Source organism: Liolophura sinensis, chromosome 7 (assembly GCF_032854445.1).
Source record: "Liolophura sinensis isolate JHLJ2023 chromosome 7, CUHK_Ljap_v2, whole genome shotgun sequence".
Classification (NCBI taxonomy): domain Eukaryota; kingdom Metazoa; phylum Mollusca; class Polyplacophora; order Chitonida; family Chitonidae; genus Liolophura; species Liolophura sinensis.
In genome coordinates this window covers 50,613,768-50,632,107 of record NC_088301.1, presented here as the reverse complement: position 1 = coordinate 50,632,107, position 18,340 = coordinate 50,613,768, and the positions used below count along the sequence as shown (strand labels likewise).

General features: G+C 38.3%; 1 protein-coding gene across 1 annotated transcript in view; it reads left to right on the top strand.

Moving 5' to 3' along the window:
- Nucleotides 1–2,407: 2,407 nt before the first annotated feature.
- The window catches only part of LOC135471673 (filamin-A-like), a 70,176-nt gene continuing 54,243 nt past the window's right edge, over nt 2,408–18,340 (top strand). The window contains 2 exon segments of the mRNA XM_064750985.1: nt 2,408–2,489; nt 7,069–7,528. Coding sequence (XP_064607055.1) covers nt 7,183–7,528 — 346 coding nt within the window. The 5' untranslated portion in view covers nt 2,408–2,489; nt 7,069–7,182.

Genomic DNA, 18,340 nt, shown 5'->3' with positions numbered 1-18,340 from the left:
TTACTGACATAAGTGAAATATTCAGATTGACTGCATGTATGATGTCGTTGGGAGGTGAAGGATCCTTGTGAATTTCTATCACCTAGCCACAGAGGTACCTTCAGAATAAGAAAAGTGAAATTACCAAATCGACGGGAACTGTACATTTGTATTGTAAGAAATAATGTATGCATCAAAAAATGTTGTCAAAAGGACATATTATGGTCAAGAAATGCAGATATATGGTGAATTAAGAAATGCTTTCCACATGGAAAAAACGGTGTCAAAATGTGTCTTTATAAATATTCCCGGATTGGTCCAATTGTCATGATTCGACCTAAATATGACGACCAGGATCAATTTTACATGAAAATACAAGTGTCCTTTACTTTATTATCTTATAGCACACTTTGTTTACCGATTGGCATGTAGACGTGTGTATTGAGTAACACAATGATAAGTCCAACGTCTGGCCTTCCAGTGTCAGAAAGACACAAAATTGCCTTAATCACTTACAGGCAAAAAACGAGGACCATCAACTAAAGTAGTTTCACTTGATATTACAGCTATATTTGCCTTACCCCCTACCATTAATTATCGGGAATATTATAGATGATACTCTAATAGATGTACACCTTTTTATTTGCTTTTATTTTAATTATGTCGCCAATTGTCATGACATCGCCGCTGAAAGAGTTATCTTAGATATGACGTTCTTTGAAAATTCTTTTGCCAAAGGAGTGTTCTGTCTACTGCAGCCTTCGTCCATGGGAAATGTATACCAGTACATGTATTGTACAAGCTGCAGGATATATACCGAAATATCTGGTGCACGTGTTGTTAGCCGGTGGACATGTAGGCATGTCTCTCTGTTGGGTAGCAAACTGAGGACGAGTGCAGCGTCTGTCCATATTCCCAGTCAGACTCAGACAAACAAAGGGTCTGTTTCGGACAGCAAGGGACTTAACCGCCCGGATCATTTTACCACTGCCGTGTCCTGTCTTCATCTATCCTATGGCAAGGGGAATGCCACTTAATGTGTCGGGTCCACGACCACGTGTCTGTCTCCACAACTACAAGCATGCGGTCTAAGCTTCTTCATCATCCTTTCCATTCATCAACTGTGACATTATCGTATTCATATAAAGCTCATTCACAAGAGCACTTGATGGCACAATAACCAGAAACAATAACCAGTTCCAGTAGACGTTTGCATGTATTTATATTACATTCAGTATTGTATGCATGTATACTGAGGCCACAGAACCACATCCCGCCTGGCTCCATATTGTTGCGGAACAGTTTTGAACAATTTTCGTGATGTTAAATGTACATTTTCGCTATTAAATGAAATAAAATGGCATACCCGAAATGTTTCGATTTGTCTGTGAGTTTGAATCGGTATTTCTCCAAATTTCACCTTGCAACATTTCCGATGTGGGACTGCTCGACACTTAATATATGCGTATTTATTTATGTAATTGGCGTTTTACGCCTAGGTGAAGAATATTTCACGTATAAGATGGCGGCCAATACATGTATAGTAATAGTTCAATCAAACTACACGAGTCGGGATACAGTTACATGTTATAAAAGAGTCTATCGCCACGATGTGGATGCAGTATTACCAAAATGGCGCTAAGTCATGATCATCTAGATTTGTGCACCTAGGGCGATGGAGAACAATGACGTTACAAAGTTTTTAAGTTTAATTTGGCTTCCTCCAATAGATTTATATATGTAAACAGTGTATATAAAGTGAAACTGAATATGGCAAATAATGTTAACAAACCATTTCTGAATTGGAATGCTTCTGTCAAGGTTTGGCTAATAATATCAGGAATATCAGTAGATCCGTTGGTAAGTTCCTCATGAAATACACATGCAAATTGGTGTAACTCCGAAAAAAAAAACAAAACTTTATTTTTTCCGTTGACATACCTTCCTTCTTTCTGATTGATCCATTCACCTCATAGGTCCATTTAAGAGCTTTCTGTGGCGTTTGATTAATTTCTTACTAGAATAACTTCATGGACTATATCATTTTAAGGCCTGTGTGTACCCGTGAGGTGCATTCGGTGAAATATAATATGTATGTGTTAGGAACATGTTATCCAACAAGATGGTATAATGCACGATGGCTTCTTCTTCAGCCTATATAGAGTGCTACATATTGCCTGCATGTAAGCGAAACGGCGTGGCACGCTGTAACTGTTGTCTGGTAAACATTCTGAATCATCTGAGACTTGCGTCTTAAGATAGGAAGAACAGGAAATTAGTCCATCTTACTGACATCAGCCTTGTATGTATGTGTGCATGCAATCTATGTGTGAATCAGCAAATCTTCTCCGATGAGTCTACTAGGATGCTGAAACTCGAAAATGTGGATCGCGATCACATCTGCTCGTACGCAGTAAGTTTATTATCAGAAAGACGATGTGAGGAGAAAATGGACAGTGTGCATGTCCATGTTGGTGGCTTTGGCATTGGTCGATAGGACTAAATACACTGTAAGTTGACTGAATTTTCTCTAAATTGATAACACAGCTCGCTGTGTTATATAATAGAAAATGTGAAACATGGCATGAATGTTAATGTTAATGGATTTGATGTTGGTGTTCATTGATAAAATGATAAAACTTTTGCAAGGAGAAAATATGAAATCTCATATATGCATGTTCAGGTTGATGGATTAGATGCTAACACTGACCGATAAACTGTGAACTGATAACCAAAAATTCTGTGTTAATATAAAATGTGAAAGATTATATAAATGATCGTGATGGTTTGCACGTAGACATATACACACCTATATCGTTACAGTAATAATCACAATACCTGCTAGGAGGAACAAGGAATATATTGTATGGATGTTTATGAGGATCGATTTTAGGTTGACATAAGCTTTTCTTATTAAAGTGATAACAGAAAATGCTAACAGAGATATGAAGGGTTACATGGATGTTTGCAATAGTGGATATGGTTTTGGCATCTATATATGCATTACATGTGGAAACTTTTCCATGGCTCCGGACGCTAGTTTGGTGTCGTCTGTTGTACTCTTGTAACAAAAAGGGGGGTGGCGCACACTGTCCAGAGCGCAATGTGTGCACGTGCGATTGTGCCTGCGTGTAACGGCTTAATACCTAAACCAAAGGCTGGCTTAAACAATAAGAAGTGGGTGGTTGCACTTAAAGCGGTTTTCCAACAAGGATTAGACTGTGCATATGGGGGCAAAAAGTATGTGTGAACCGGATCCAGAGGTTCTGAGCTTTGATGCACGCATTGTATCTACATGGCCCGGATACACCTATATAGGAAATACCAGTGGTGGTCTTTATCGCATAGTACACTTTACAATGACATTTTCGATGATCGCCTCTTACATGCTGTTGACGTGTATTAGAGTATACCTTAGTACAGTCTACTGCAGGTTATCCACCATACAAATGGTAATATGATTTATTTGGGTGAAATATAATAATCCGGGACTAGATATACAAAGAGTTCGATCCTTGACGAGTACGCCTGTGCCATTTATATGATAAGCACATGTATAGTTTTATCTGCATCTGTATAGAACATGTGTAATTAATAATACAAAACCACAGATAAAAAAGACATATTTAACGTTATCGGGATATCCTGAAGATGACAAATAAAATTTTGTCGAAATATTGAAACGTCAAATATGCGACTTCTTAGATAATACAAGCTGATGACGCCTTATCTAACGGTACATTCAGTGACAGACGAGAAGCCATTGTTAGTTTAGACCAGTCTACCTGATCTCCGTACAACACTATAGTACAGGGATGCAGAAGAGCACTTGAATGGAATGGTGTATTCCAAACAGTGGAACACCTCATACCACCATACGTACGTCCTTCAATTCTTCTCACTTTTTGAACTTTAAATAGTCAGACTTTCGTTGACTTCGAGACATTAAAACGCCGTATGTATATTTAAGGATCACAGAACACAATGTGACAATTTTCTCCAGCCGAAAGGTCGCTGTTGTTGATGATGGCATGTAACTACTGCATGGTATCAAGTCCTTTTTGGAAAGACTGGCCTTTCGCATCGTAAAACTGATGAGTTTAATTGCATATTTGAAGCTTATATATGAAATACCTAAATGAGCAGGTTAGAATGTTAGACTATACACCAGCAGTAATGAAATAATTTTCTCAGCAAAGCAAATAGTGTTTGATTAGTAACAATGTAGGCCTAAAAACAAGGGCAATAAATGCCCATAATTTCAAAAGATAACAAACCTGGAAACATTTGACAAAATTGTATACGTGTTGACTATCAGACAAACGAAAATGCACTTCTTTATTTGGAAATCTTTGCACCCGAATGCTTATTCGTGTCGTTGCTGGCTCCGCCAGAAACCTAGCTGGCAATCTCAAGGTTAATACGTTCGCAGTTTGGCAAATGGCGTGGTCCCCCACGGCTGCATTGCAGTCGCCTGCTGCACGTAGTTAACATCACCACATGAGTGGACAATGCTTGCAATACGATATGTGATAGGAAATGGCAATGTGCTAATGCCACGCAGCTAGTCTGCTTTGCATTATAGTCTGTCTTTGTCACCCGATACTTGGCGTACACCGGTTCCGTCTATATCACAACCACCAAACATGGCATGCAAAGCAAGGCTACAATCGGCATATAGGGTATACAGTACTCCCAGTATGTAGGGCCTATACGACCCCCTTGCACTGTTGAACAATCTTTTGGTCATCGCGCCAAACTTAACTGAATACGACTTTGAAACTTGTATACTATGTAATGTAATTATTTTTTTTGTTTGCTGCATGTACAACAACCGACCTTCACCAGGCACTTGACAAACCTCCCGGCATAAATCCTCAGCCAAAACACCAATGACTCAATGGTCGAGGATCTGATCAATACAGTCGCAGCGAACGAAAACTTTGACCACATGAGCCAACGATGTCCTTCGGCCTGACTTAAACCGTTATGGTCAAACCAGTGTGACCCGAACTGGAACATGCTTTCTCTTTGGCCAAGGGCTCATCCTTCCATTCACCTGAATGTTATATTCTTGACACCATTATTTTACTGCTTTATCACTTCTTCCCTGCAAAAAATCTGTTTGTTTTTCATACTTGTGCACGAGTGGGGTTTCTGTACAGTAGTTAATACATTCCTAATTACTTCATACATATTCATGAGGGAGAGTTGTCCAACATGGCGCGTCAGTAAACGTCTCTTTACCATGTGCTCTGTGTGTTGCTTTGGTCATTGGCCGTCCCTTAGACTACAACCAACATTACAGTTTCATTGCTTTTTTAAATGTTCCAATTTCGTAATATTTGTAACTTATAGTTATACAACTACACATGTATTGAATATCAAAGTGAGCTGACACATAACGCTCTGCTCTGAAAAGCTGAAACGTTCCAGTGCCTGGACCATTATTCCGCTTCCTTTTCTTTAGTTTGTCACTCCTTGACTATAGTCACTGTCAAAATTTTAGGGTCAGCTCGACCCAATTTTTCAGGGTCACAGGCAAACTGACCCTGAAACATAGGATCAGAAAATAAGGGTCGAATTGTTTGACGCTAACAACAAGGGTCATTGTTCTAAACAAGACAGATTTTTAGGGTTGAAACACTCACCCTATATATTTGGGACCCTCATTTTTAGGGTGGCAAACACGGGCAAGTTTTTCCATTTGACTCTAATATTTAAATCACAGTTGGTAGCGCGTCCGCTTCGGGAGCGGTAGATCCAGGGTCAATCCTTGGTCGAGTCTCATGCACCTTAAAAGAGGAAGTTGTAACTTCATGAAGGGGATTTCACCCTTATCATGCGACCTAGTATAATGGCTCCGGCGGGTGGCTTACTAGCCTTCGGTAAGTCGTCTCAGTGAAGCAGCACTAGATAAAATAGCGGTGGAAATTCGCCCTACAACAAAGGAGGCACATCACATGCACTCTAAGGATTCCATTGTCGTCATATAACTGAAAAATTGTTAAGTACGACGTTAAACCCCAAGCACTCACTCACTCGCTCACTCACTCTATTTAATGGTGCCGAGTAACCCTAATTTTCGGGGTCTCGTGACCCTAGATTATAGGGTTTGATAAGTGACCCTAATATTTGGAGTTGGTCATGTCTATAACCTGAATATCAGGGTCACATCTGACCCTAGTTTTTCTGGTAGTTTTGACCCTTTTCTCTTAACAGTATACTGCGGTCAGGTTTTTACGTGGAGGGGAAAAGATTCACGTTGAAGCAACTGCTATTTGTCGGGTATACGTGACAAATGTCGTGACAAAAATCGGCAATCTATCCAACAACAACTGGATTCGAACACGCGATCTCTCTGATCAAGAACCGTATAGTCATCTTCCTGGACAACTCATTATAGGCTAGCTTCCGTGTATGCGGTAACGTGACATTCGGTACAGACTAGCTTTCTGGTATATACATGTATGAGCTTTTTGATTAATAACGTCTTTGAAATATATCCGCATCAATCAGTATCGAATTATATACGTATAAGCTTGGCTTTATAGATAAGAATAAGGAATATAAACCTGTACATATGTTAATTTGGTGACCAGCAATATATTAACTATATAAAATAACAATAATAAACAATTTAATGAACGTCATTAAGATTTATACTAGGTCAGATTGGAAAAGAAACCAAAAAAACTAACGCCATTCTTTGGCAAAATGCTAGGTCTATATATACACTTCTCTGCTTAACATGCATACCTACGCAGGTGTACACTCTTTGCTCTTATAAGTGTTGCACGGTTAGTTATCTTGCCTTAAAAGGAAGTGACTATAACCTTTAAATGTCGTTATGTTTAGTTGGATAAGTGAGACTTTTTTTGTTTATATTGTATGTATAATTGGGAAAAACTAGCACACACCCATGATCAAGTTATAGTAGTCAGATTAAAATGGAGTTCACTTCCAGTTCTAAATGACTCCACCTTCAATTAAAATAACAGTTGGCATGGGCGATTGGTAAAATCTGGTCATGTCATTGAAACAAAATATATTTCTCACGGGTGATATTTTTTATTTTTGTTTCAACAGATAGACGGTGCGGAAAACGTAGGGCGAGCAAGGATCGCCGCCTTATAGCTGGACTTTCCCCTATTGTGATTCACTGAATTGAACGTAGGTCAACCGCAGGCAATAAATAGCAAGATGCATAGCAATGAAGCTCAGAGAGAGGCCGGCGACGTCGAGGACGAGGAAGAAATGTCGGCCGCCGAGAGGGACCTCGCGGACGACGCGCAGTGGAAGCTTATCCAGAAGAACACCTTTACACGATGGGCTAATGAACACCTGAAAACGGTCAACAAGGCTCTGGGTGATCTGGAAACAGATTTAAGTGATGGGTTGAGGCTACTTAGTCTGATAGAAGTTCTATCAGGGAAGAAATTTAAACATGTCAACAAGCGGCCTACTTTTCGGACCCAGAAGCTCGAGAATGTTACCATGGTTTTGGAATTCCTTGAGAGGGATGAGGGCATCAGAATTGTCAATATCGGTAAGTTTGTTGTCTTTTTGTATTTGTGTTGTAATCGGACTAAATTTTAATACAGCTGTCCATGGACATGCATGGAATGCCGGCTACTACCTGTGCAAACAACCTGCACGGTTAAGCTCAGGCTGTGTACATGTATGCTGTTATAGCTCAAGCCGGCCGGCGAGCGAGCAAGCGATATCTGTAGCGGGAGGGTTGAATTCGCTTGACAGAGACGTAACCTTCAGGCTGGGTTACCGTGATGACAAGAGTTGACAATTTAGCGGTATAAAACTCCCTGACATGTGAAGGAGTGTTGATACTGCATTTTCGTGCATGACATCGCATTAGTAGAAAACAACATCATTAAATTTCTGGGAACAGGAGAGTAGACACTACAGGTGGCAGAGAAGTACACACAGTATACGATCATACACACCGCTGTTCGAGTAGACCCGACATACCACATACCACGACGACACACCTTTTTTACCGGTAAAGGCGCACGTGTTCAAAATGGCCGCACTTGTACAAATTAAACGAGGATCTCGGATGAAAACACACGAATATTGCAGGCGAGAAACCGGATACTGAGCTGAATGCGACAGACTGATTAAACAGTACATCTGTGCAGACATTTTTTGATGTTAATTGTTTGCTTTTAACACCCACACTTCCTTGGCACATTGTTGCATTCGAGCGGTTGTTATTGTAAGAGGCAATAAAATGTGTGATGTGGCCTGCAAAAAATTCGCCATAAGTATAATGCCTTTAATGAAAAGTGGAGACACCAATACTATGCCTGTATGTAAGTGTATGCATATTAAGGATTGTAAATAGCCACCATTCTAACCAGTAGAGCTTAAGCTGGTGTAAGCCTATATTTTACCAGTGGCTAATGATCATGCACGAATTATAGCAAACCATCGTAGATTATATAAATATAATCTATATGCAGTGCAGTAGATATAGGAGTTGTGTGCACATTAACACTCCATTTCATCAATAAACCATTGCCTTCATACACATAGGTATTTATGAAACCAAAGTATAGTAAGTGTATCAACAAAGGATTCAGTAACATTTTAAAACTTTAATTTAGAATCAAGCAAGATTCAAGACACATCACTGCAACTGTCTCATGTTGCACGTACAATTTTTGCTCATTGAAATTTCTTACATTTCACGCCATTTTAAAGAACACAAAGTGCATGACAATCCCTTATAAGACCACACAGCAGTGGCAAATATGTTATAATTGGTAAATGCAGTAAGGTAGAAATATTGCAGGTAGGAATTATAGAAAATGTAGAGAGGTCATTGGGTGATACCAGTAGAGGCTTGCATGGTAATTAGATAGTTTTAATGGGTCATTCTGACAAAATAAACAAGCAGAGAAAACTGTCGGTACATTGTCTCATTGGGAATTTAAGATCTGAAATCAGCAATGCAATGTAATTTGGTTATATGTCCTCTGGATGGGGATTTATTATGGAGGCAAATCTCAGAAACTTTTGGTGCTGATATGTACAGATCATCCTACTTTCAAAACAAACCTTAAAACACCTTTCTCATGTGAATAGAACTGTCCGAATCAGGCAAGTTTCGGGCAAGATGTGCGAGTCAGTGTCCAGAGTGTTAAGACATTTACTATAGATGTGCAGAAATGTTTGCATGACATTGAAAGTTATGCTCACCTGTATTAGATCCACAGGCATATAAAGGCTAGTGAAACATTTCACCTATAGGCACTTGTATACTTTGTATAGCTTTAGTTTTCATTTTTGGCTCAGATACTTGTGATGTTACAGTATATATTATGTGGTTCCCTAAAATAGATGTATCATTATTATAACAATGCATGCAGTACAGCACATCAAGAGTGTCAGAACTTTTTTTTTTGGTTTTCCTTGAAGTTATATTTGCCTGTCCAACACATCTGTATGGGTACCTGCAACTAAGGCATCAAATGGCATGACATTTCAAATAAAAAGGTAAATCTTGACACTGTTTGTTCTGTTCAAGTTAAACTGAGGAGAAGAGAAAGTTCATGAACTATGACCTCTGCAAATGTAGGCAGGAGGGGTTCACAAAGAAATGGGGTGCCTTTACAGACCTGTCTTCAAGAACAGTTATCTTGTACTCTAATACCAGTGTGCTGTAACTACAAATGTCAAGTTACGACAGGAGAGTGTGCATGTTTGTGCTTTTTTCAACTACTACATCATAAGAAGATTCTTACAGGTCTGGAATTTGTTAATTAAAAGACTATTAGGGCATTGTCCCTCATTTTCGCAGAATTTTTTATAACTCTAGATCCTTTTTCATTACTCCATGATCTTTTGTGAATGGCAACTATATAAGGTTAATTGTACAGCAATGAATTGTAGAACAGCAAGTTGGAATTGAATGTCAAGCATTGTCCACCTGGTATCACACAGGTGTGGAGCTTGTAGGTAAGTTAGGCACTGTTGATGTGGTTGTTCATTGATAACACCTTGACATTTTTCTTGTTTATCCCATGAACAGTATTGGAAAATTCTTAATGGTTTAAATTCATGGATAAAGGTGTATAGCAAAATTCATTGAACAGAAACATAATACAGTTTGAACAGTCAAACTTCAGCACAAAAACAATAATAGCATTAAGGTGTACATGAAATGTATTGAGTATCCCATAGTACCACAGATGTACAGCCCCCAGCGGACATGGAGGTGAATATCCAGTGTCTTATGTGTATCAAAAATGCGCACCCAGCATCAGGGGCTGTAGGTGTACAAGAGATGTGAAACAGTTTTTGTAGTATGTAGCCTGAACTGAGCTTTGTTTCAATTATACCTGTGCATACGAAGTTAAGGAGGCTCAGGGTAAAATTTGGAGAACATATAGTTCTTATACACATGACCTTGTAAGTCGCTCAAGCAGAAATTGTCATTACCTGTACCGTTTACCTTGTTATAGTAATTAAGAGTTTGGTTGTCTTTGTAAGGTGATGCTAGCTAGACACAGATTGTCTCTGTTGTTGTCCATTGTTTGTTGACCCTCAGAGCTTTGAATTACTCTTAATACATATACATGGTCCTTACATGTTGGCCAAATGTTTATGTCAAGCTTGTAAGAATGTGTAAGGGCAGATTGACCTGGTCACATTCTTTCAGCATACCTGTAATTATACCTGCAGGCCAGATTTACACCTGAAAGGCATGCTCGTATGACTCTTGATTTGGCATTAATAAGAACCCCTTAGGGGAGGCGTGCACACCTAGAAGAAATTCTGGTTCTCTTTGTAATTCAAGCCAGCTTTGTTAGCTGGTGTGAGTTAATATTCGGAAACCCACAATTGCCGGTTGATCCTACCCAGCCTTCCTCGTGATTACATGCGGAAAACAGAGGTCAAACAGGCTGAGGAAAAATATTCTGGGGGTGTTACGAACACAAAATCCCTCGGTGAATGGAACTACAAATAGAAGTAATAAGAATAATAAGAAAATGTGTAACTGTTTGTAATAAATTTTGGTAATTATCCACATCTACTGTTAGTGTTTGTATAATGTATGGTTTTGGAATTGTGTAATATCTCCTACATGCCACAAATACATTTGTGTCTTATAATGTAATAATGAGCATTGACACTCATTTAAATACATATTTGTCTTATAATGTAATAATCATTGTTGGCACACACAACAAAAAAGGCCTCATAATTTTGAAAACTTATATTAAAATGTACTGAATTGAATTTTAGACTGCCGATAAACACATTACCTACACCCACGTGCATGTGAAGTGCTCCAGGCCTGCTAACCGCGTGAATCTATACTGCGATATGTATTGTGCACGCTCCACTTCTTTCAGTGCATCTTACAAGGGCCGTCCTCTTTCACAGTTAAGCTAACCGATCTAGTCTTCAGGAGTTGATAAAAATAGGCAACATTTTAAGACTAGAGAGAGAGAGAGAGAGAGAAAGGGGGGAGGGGGGAGAGGTCAATCTACTACCAAGGTCATCAAGTTAGTATTCAGAAAACCAGCAAACCCATTTACTAAATTTTTTTCTCCAGCTTAAGAGAGTACATAATGAGAGGATAGTTTTATACCTGGACTCTGATAAGCTTGCATGAATGAAATAACTTCTGTAGACAGACTTTTACTGATTGGAAGTTAAATGTGTTCAAGCAAGTCAAAACCTTTTTGGTAAAATCTGTTAAGTAATTTTACCATATGTCACTTGAAATTGAACTTCATGTTCTCTCGGCCTGCATGCAGACTTCTTGTGTAAATTTAACAATAAAACTTCAGAATTTGCTATATGCAACTTCAATGTTTAAAGTGTAGTGTAAATAAATTTAGTATACTGTTGCAGTATGAAAGTACAGCACAGAAATTCTGAAACTGAAAGCTGTAAAATTGTGAAGGTGAAGTATTCAACTTTCATGCTTGTACAAAGGTATGTATTTGGACAATTTGACTATAGGTATAAAGGAAAGTTTTTCTACCGTATGCAAGCACATAGCCACATTATGACATTGCATCTTCTACAGATACTTACTGCTACACAGCTTGATGCAGCTTGAAAGGGTAAATTTAAACTTCTAAATAGGTTAGCACATGTTTTAGAGGAGTTAGAGGACATGTAGCTCATCCGGGCTTGGTTTGTTTGAATGTAGTGTAGAGGGATGGTTTTTTGAATAAGCTCAATAAAGGGTTTTGTGTGGGTTTGTGGTTGTGTGGATGAATCATGATGCGAGGTTGTGTAACGAATTGTGAAGAGGCCAGCGAGATGCCTTTCTTACTTTCTCGCCTGAATGGGTTAATATAGTGTTCCCCAGTCTGAGGTTAGGCCTGTTCAGGGTTAGGCTGGTGTCCCTGTCTGTCCCCTTGAGATGGGTTCTGAGAACCCAGATACCTGTCCATATGGTGTGTAGAGAGCAAGGGAAGGAGGGAGCTTGGTGAGGGGGGGGGGGGGCTCACCACAAGCCTGGAAGTAATATAGAACGTGTGGGGGGTGAACAAGCTTATGGGTGGGGAGGGGGATGGGGGTAGAAGATTACATTAAATATAATCTGGACTATTGTGAAGTTATGCATTACAGAAAACACTTTCGTTTAATTTTTCCTTAATATAGTATTGTGTATCTGCAAGTGAATCTGGATTTCTTTCTTGTTTCTTTGTTGTACTTTGTATATTTGTATGTACAGATTCTTTAGGCTTCTTGGACTGAACCTTAGGGAATTTATCTGATTTATTTAAACATGTTCAGGCAAGATACAGTGTTATTCAGATAATACACATATGCAAAATGACATCACAGTAAAGTATTTGCAGTATTGAAATAAAGTAAACAAAGCTTTTTGTTTGGTTTATTTCATATGTTATTAGACACCTGTGTATATGTGAGAACATAAGTAGGCCTACACCTGTATTCAAGGTAATCCAAGGTGTTTAAGGTATCTGTCATTAAGACTCTGTGTTGTGCCAAGTTTGAATTGTATACTGGACTGGTCTAGTCTACAGACAGTGTGTACACATGACCTCTGGTTGACCAAGCCTGTTCCTTTTGCACCTGAATACAGGGGAGAAGTTATTTTATGACATGGTCTTATTGTTACCTGTCAAGGTTGGGCAGTAGTAGAACAACTGGTCAAGTGGGATTGTCCCTCAGTTTAAATGCATTTACCTGAGAAAGATCATACCACACCATAGCTTTTGTTGTACTTCATGGTAAAAAGGTACAGATTTCTCTGTGCTCTGTTCAGTTTTCTCCACCCATAAACATGATCATCCAAATAAGGGAGACATTCTTTAGTACAACATAAACTGCCAACCAGATAATGGCTGCAGAGGTTAATTTACATAGCTACCAGTATAGTACTTCCCACAATAATGATGAGCCATATAAAGTTTGTCCTTTCTGTTGTCAGATTGACTACCTTATTACTGTTGTCATCTGAAATTCATAATGAGGCTTTTAGTGTAACAAAAGTTCTTAGATGAGATAATGATGGTCATATCCTATGGGTCAGACATTGTACTGTCTTGGGGGTACCTGTATAGTGAATCAGGACAATGAGAAATTTGTCAGAATACACTGCCTGACTTGCTGCATGGATAACCTAGGTTAGCTAACATGTTCAACATTGACTCATACACCCTAATTCTTCAATCTTTCGACTGCCTCTCTGACCAATATTTTGAAATATTCTCAGAGAACCATTGGGGGTAGAAAAATAATCTCCTGAAGCTTGTATCTTTATTTATATATAGTGACACAGGCAAATAATTTTAGCATTATTTTCAAAATAAGCATAAAGTGCTTTAGAGGTTGAAAAGGTTAAAGATTACAGTATGAACAGTGCTCTGAGTGCATTGCAGTATAGCAGTTGGTCTCATCTTTGCAGAATGATGCGATGCAAGCGTACAGGTTTACCGAATCTAAAGATGTTCATTTTCTCCTGCTCAATAGTATGCATGTATAGTGTTCAGCTGTTCAGGGAACAAAAACTGATAGATGTACATCCAGATGACACAGTGCACAACACTGGATGGGAGCCAAGCTTTTAATCATATATATGTAACATATATATAAGTTTGTTTGTCCTATGCCAACAGACTACCCATGTTAATCATGCTGTATTATGCCACTGAATCCACGGAGAGGCGTGAACCATCTTGGAAGGTTTCCAACACCCAATGGCAAAGGATGGTTCCATGTCTATATGTATGGGTTCAGCCGCAGTGTACACAGGCCTGTACACAAACTTCAGTTGAAGGGTTGCCCAATCTCTCAGTAACATACTCTAGAACAGCTAAGCACAAATTTGGACTTTGCAGATGTACTCTGCCTGTCACTGCATACTTTGACATAATTATTCAGATTTTTAAATTTAATAAAATAGGTGTATTTGTGGACTGGTTTATGGGCATATATTTATTATTTCTACCAAAGTACATTTCTGTGTGAAGTATGTGCTCACTTTTTTAAGAGCAGAAAGTTAAATTGGATACCAGAGGTACGTTACGGAGGGTGTAGCACAAACAAAACAAATGAACTCAACACATGGTCACATGAATGAGTTGAAAGGATGTGTATTCCTTTGGACTGTGAATGCGGCTAAATTTGGCTTTAGGAAAACAGTTCAGTTCTTTGGACACCTTTTTCAGATTCTCTCCATTTTATTAGTGCAGAGCTACATGTATGATAGAAGAGCTATATTAATGAATGATATGAGGAAAAACCTGTACCTGAAATTTTAACTTTAGATTTCTTACAGGTAAATTTGCATGTATGGCTGATCTGGTAATTAATAATTGGAGCTATAGAAAATGGGCATAGCATGTTTCTCCATGCAAGTTCGAACTTATTTCTATATGAAAATCTTTGTGCCTATCTTAAATTTGTCGCCTGGCCTTGATCAAATGATCTAGGCTGATTGCCTGCACGCAGTGTGCCAATATTCATGTATGCAAATGAGCTCCTACCTTTGACAACATCTATGTATTAATCTGAGTAGTGCTCCACAGAACTTCATAGGTAAATTCATATTATATTTGTCATCAGTTATGATTTTGATATTTACCTATACCTGCATAGCGTCTTTTTATTAGAATGTTTACATTCAACTTTATGTGTGAAAGTTCTTTTTTTTATGTTGTGGGGGAAATACTGGTCCTTTTGCCAGGACATGCACAAGTCATGCAGCAGGTGACATCAAGCAGGATTTCAATTCACCTCTGAGAGTTTGGGCTTTTTCACATGCTGCCCTATTATCTATTTGCAGGGTGAAAATGTCAACTTAACTTTCACTTTAAACAGCCTGTAATGGTGTATTATAGATCTCCAATGTTGTAATGAACGTTTAAATCTGCAATTAAGGGCTTGCATAATTGGTGTCTAATTTTCATTCTGTTAAAGTGAAAATATATGCAAAGCATCATTATGAAACAACCAAATGGTTAATGCATTTGATATTTCCAAGGTCAATGGAACAGTGGATACAAATAATGTATGCTTTATTGATTATTCAGGACAAAATCAATGATATCTTCTTGGTTCAGTAGACTCGTCTATCGTATACTAGTAGTTAGTTGTATGCATGTATGCAGATCATAATCTGCGGTGTAGTGCCCTTCATGCTACTGGGGCTGGAAAGCAGTTAAAGTTAGGCATTTTCTCTTGTCATCTTGTAGCTTATACATCTGAGGGCATCAAATATGGATCATAATCATTCCTTGAAATACATGAACTGGACCTATCTATCCAACCCAAACATGTTCAGAGGCTGACATCGGATAATCGGTGGACATAGAAACTGGTGTATGCACTGTATTTGAAATTATGTAACAGGTTCATGTGGAGACTTCTGTTTTGTCTATGTTAATGGAACACAAAACGGTTTCGTACAAAAATTTAAGCTGACAGGCTTAAAGCGATTATTTGATGCTGTATGCAGGTACATGTACAGGTATAATTTCAAAGCTTTACCTTCAGACGATTATTTCTGCATTAAACAAGGACATATACATTGTCACGCTTCCAGGTATTTAAAGTAAAGGAAGATTAAAATATGAAGTAAGGTTCATCATACAGACAACTGAAAACTATTTGTAAAGATATTTTCATTTATTTTGTTAGATTTTTTTTTTTAGATTGTTGAAAGGCATTCAAATATTTGAATTCTCTGATGGACTTTATGGGCCATACTGACGCTATTTAGGAACTATGACATCACATCACCTTTTTTCTTGATGTTCCGAAGGAAGGGATTTTGGAGGACATTATTTCAGTAATCTTTTACTCATGGGTTAAACGAGTTACTTCAACATTCAGTACACTGATTAAAGTTGGAAAAACTTCCTGTGAAGTCCTCTGATATTATGGTCCATAAAGCCCACCTTAGTATTCAAAGATTTAAACCCCTTTAACTCTCTCACAAAAATCAAAAAAAATAAATGAAAGTAAATTTATGCATAGTTTTAAGTTGTCAGTTTGATGAACCTTACTTCATAATTTAACTTTCTTTTACTTTAACAGTGTTGTAAACATTTGTTTATAGTTTTGTGGCCTTTGAGAGTTTATAGTGTAACCTCACAAAGTGCATACATGTATCTAAATGTAATACAATGTTGAGTTCCTATTTACAGTGTGTGTGTATACATTTAGTTACTATCTACTTCAGTTTAACTGTTTGAGAGCACTGTGGAGTTATTATGCCATATGACTCCACACAATGTTGGTGTATATATTACATATATGAATGTGCTGTCACAAGTGGTAAGGGCCATACATTTAACACCCTCACTATTTCATGCTGAACACTCCCATCCCTACAGATAAGGCTGTGCATTTCCGTTTCCCTCCCACATCTGAAGGACACTGACACCCCTCCCCCCTGCCATTTTCGTTAACCTTGTCTGCGGTGTGATGATGTAACGCAAGGTTACCGCGTCCTTATTGACAGGTTCTGGCAGTGGGCGATGGTAAAACCTGTGTCAACACAGCTACATTGTCAGTCTTTGCAAAGGTTTGCAAGAGGGAGTCTAGAGGTGTCATTCTGCAGGTGTACTAGTTTTTTGAAACCATTAACGTGACCTTTTGCTGTCTGGGTGCTTGCATTAATTTACATAATGTGCCAAAAGTGTGTGATTACGAGGAGTGTGAAGATATTATTTCAGTTTGTTTATTGAGTTCGTATGCATTATTGGTTAATCCAAATTTCAAAATATGTCAGAAGCTTGAAAGTTTTGTTATGTGTTTGTGATAGTACAAGTTTGAATGTAAGAATGTGGCATGCACATAGACTGATCTACATATATAATGCTGTCCATATAAAGTAACTGGCAAGGTATGCGATATGATTCGGCTAAACCGAATACATATATTGTAAATTTGTAATATATATATATATATATATATATATATATATATATATATATATATATATACACATGTAGATATGCAAAGTGAGATAGTTCATATACATATCCTAATTAATGGTCATCAGCTTTACACTTTTTGCATACGGTTATTACATTCGTAAAAGATGTGATGTATGAGGTACCGGTACTTAAAATAACACTGTGTAAAAAAAAAAAGAAAGGGACATTGGGCCACCGTCCATGGTTTTTATGTAAAGCAAATATGCAGAGCCTGGGCTGTCTGTGATTATTTTGTCTCTGCAATAATAGAGCTATGGCCAGGGTGTGCAGACAAAATATTTGCGAACCTGCTAGTGTGTTATGCTAAGAGTAGATGTGACACATTCCCCTGGTTGTGCTAGGTGAAGTGGAAAATGGAGTGTATTTTGGATGTATCAAGGAGTAATTAATTTTACATCCATATGTGGAAGGGCTTCAGTGTGGAAGAATAGCAGTCCTATGTGGTAGCTGTTTAATATGGTAGCTCTGTGATATATTTGGTAGCTGCTCTCTATGGTAACTTGGTGATATGTATGGTAGCTGTTTAGCATTGTAACTTGATGATATGTGTGGTAGCTGTTTAGCAGTGTACATTGGTGACCAACCCCGAGAGCCCGGTTGGTAGAGTGTCTGCTTTCGGTGGTCGGATCACACTTAAGAACTTAAAAGAGGAAGTTGTAACTTCTTCGCCTGGGGTCCAGCATTAAGGGGATAGTGCAACAACTGGTTGCGCTGTAGCTACAAGCAATGTAGCTTGATGATTTATATGGTAGTTGTTTAGCAGTGTAGCTTGGTGATATATATGGTAGTGGTTTAGCAATATAGCTTGGTGATATATATAGTAGCTGGGTAGTGTATATGTGTTGTAGCTGTTACGCATTGTAGCTTGTTGATATATATGATAGCTGTTTTCAGTGGTAGCT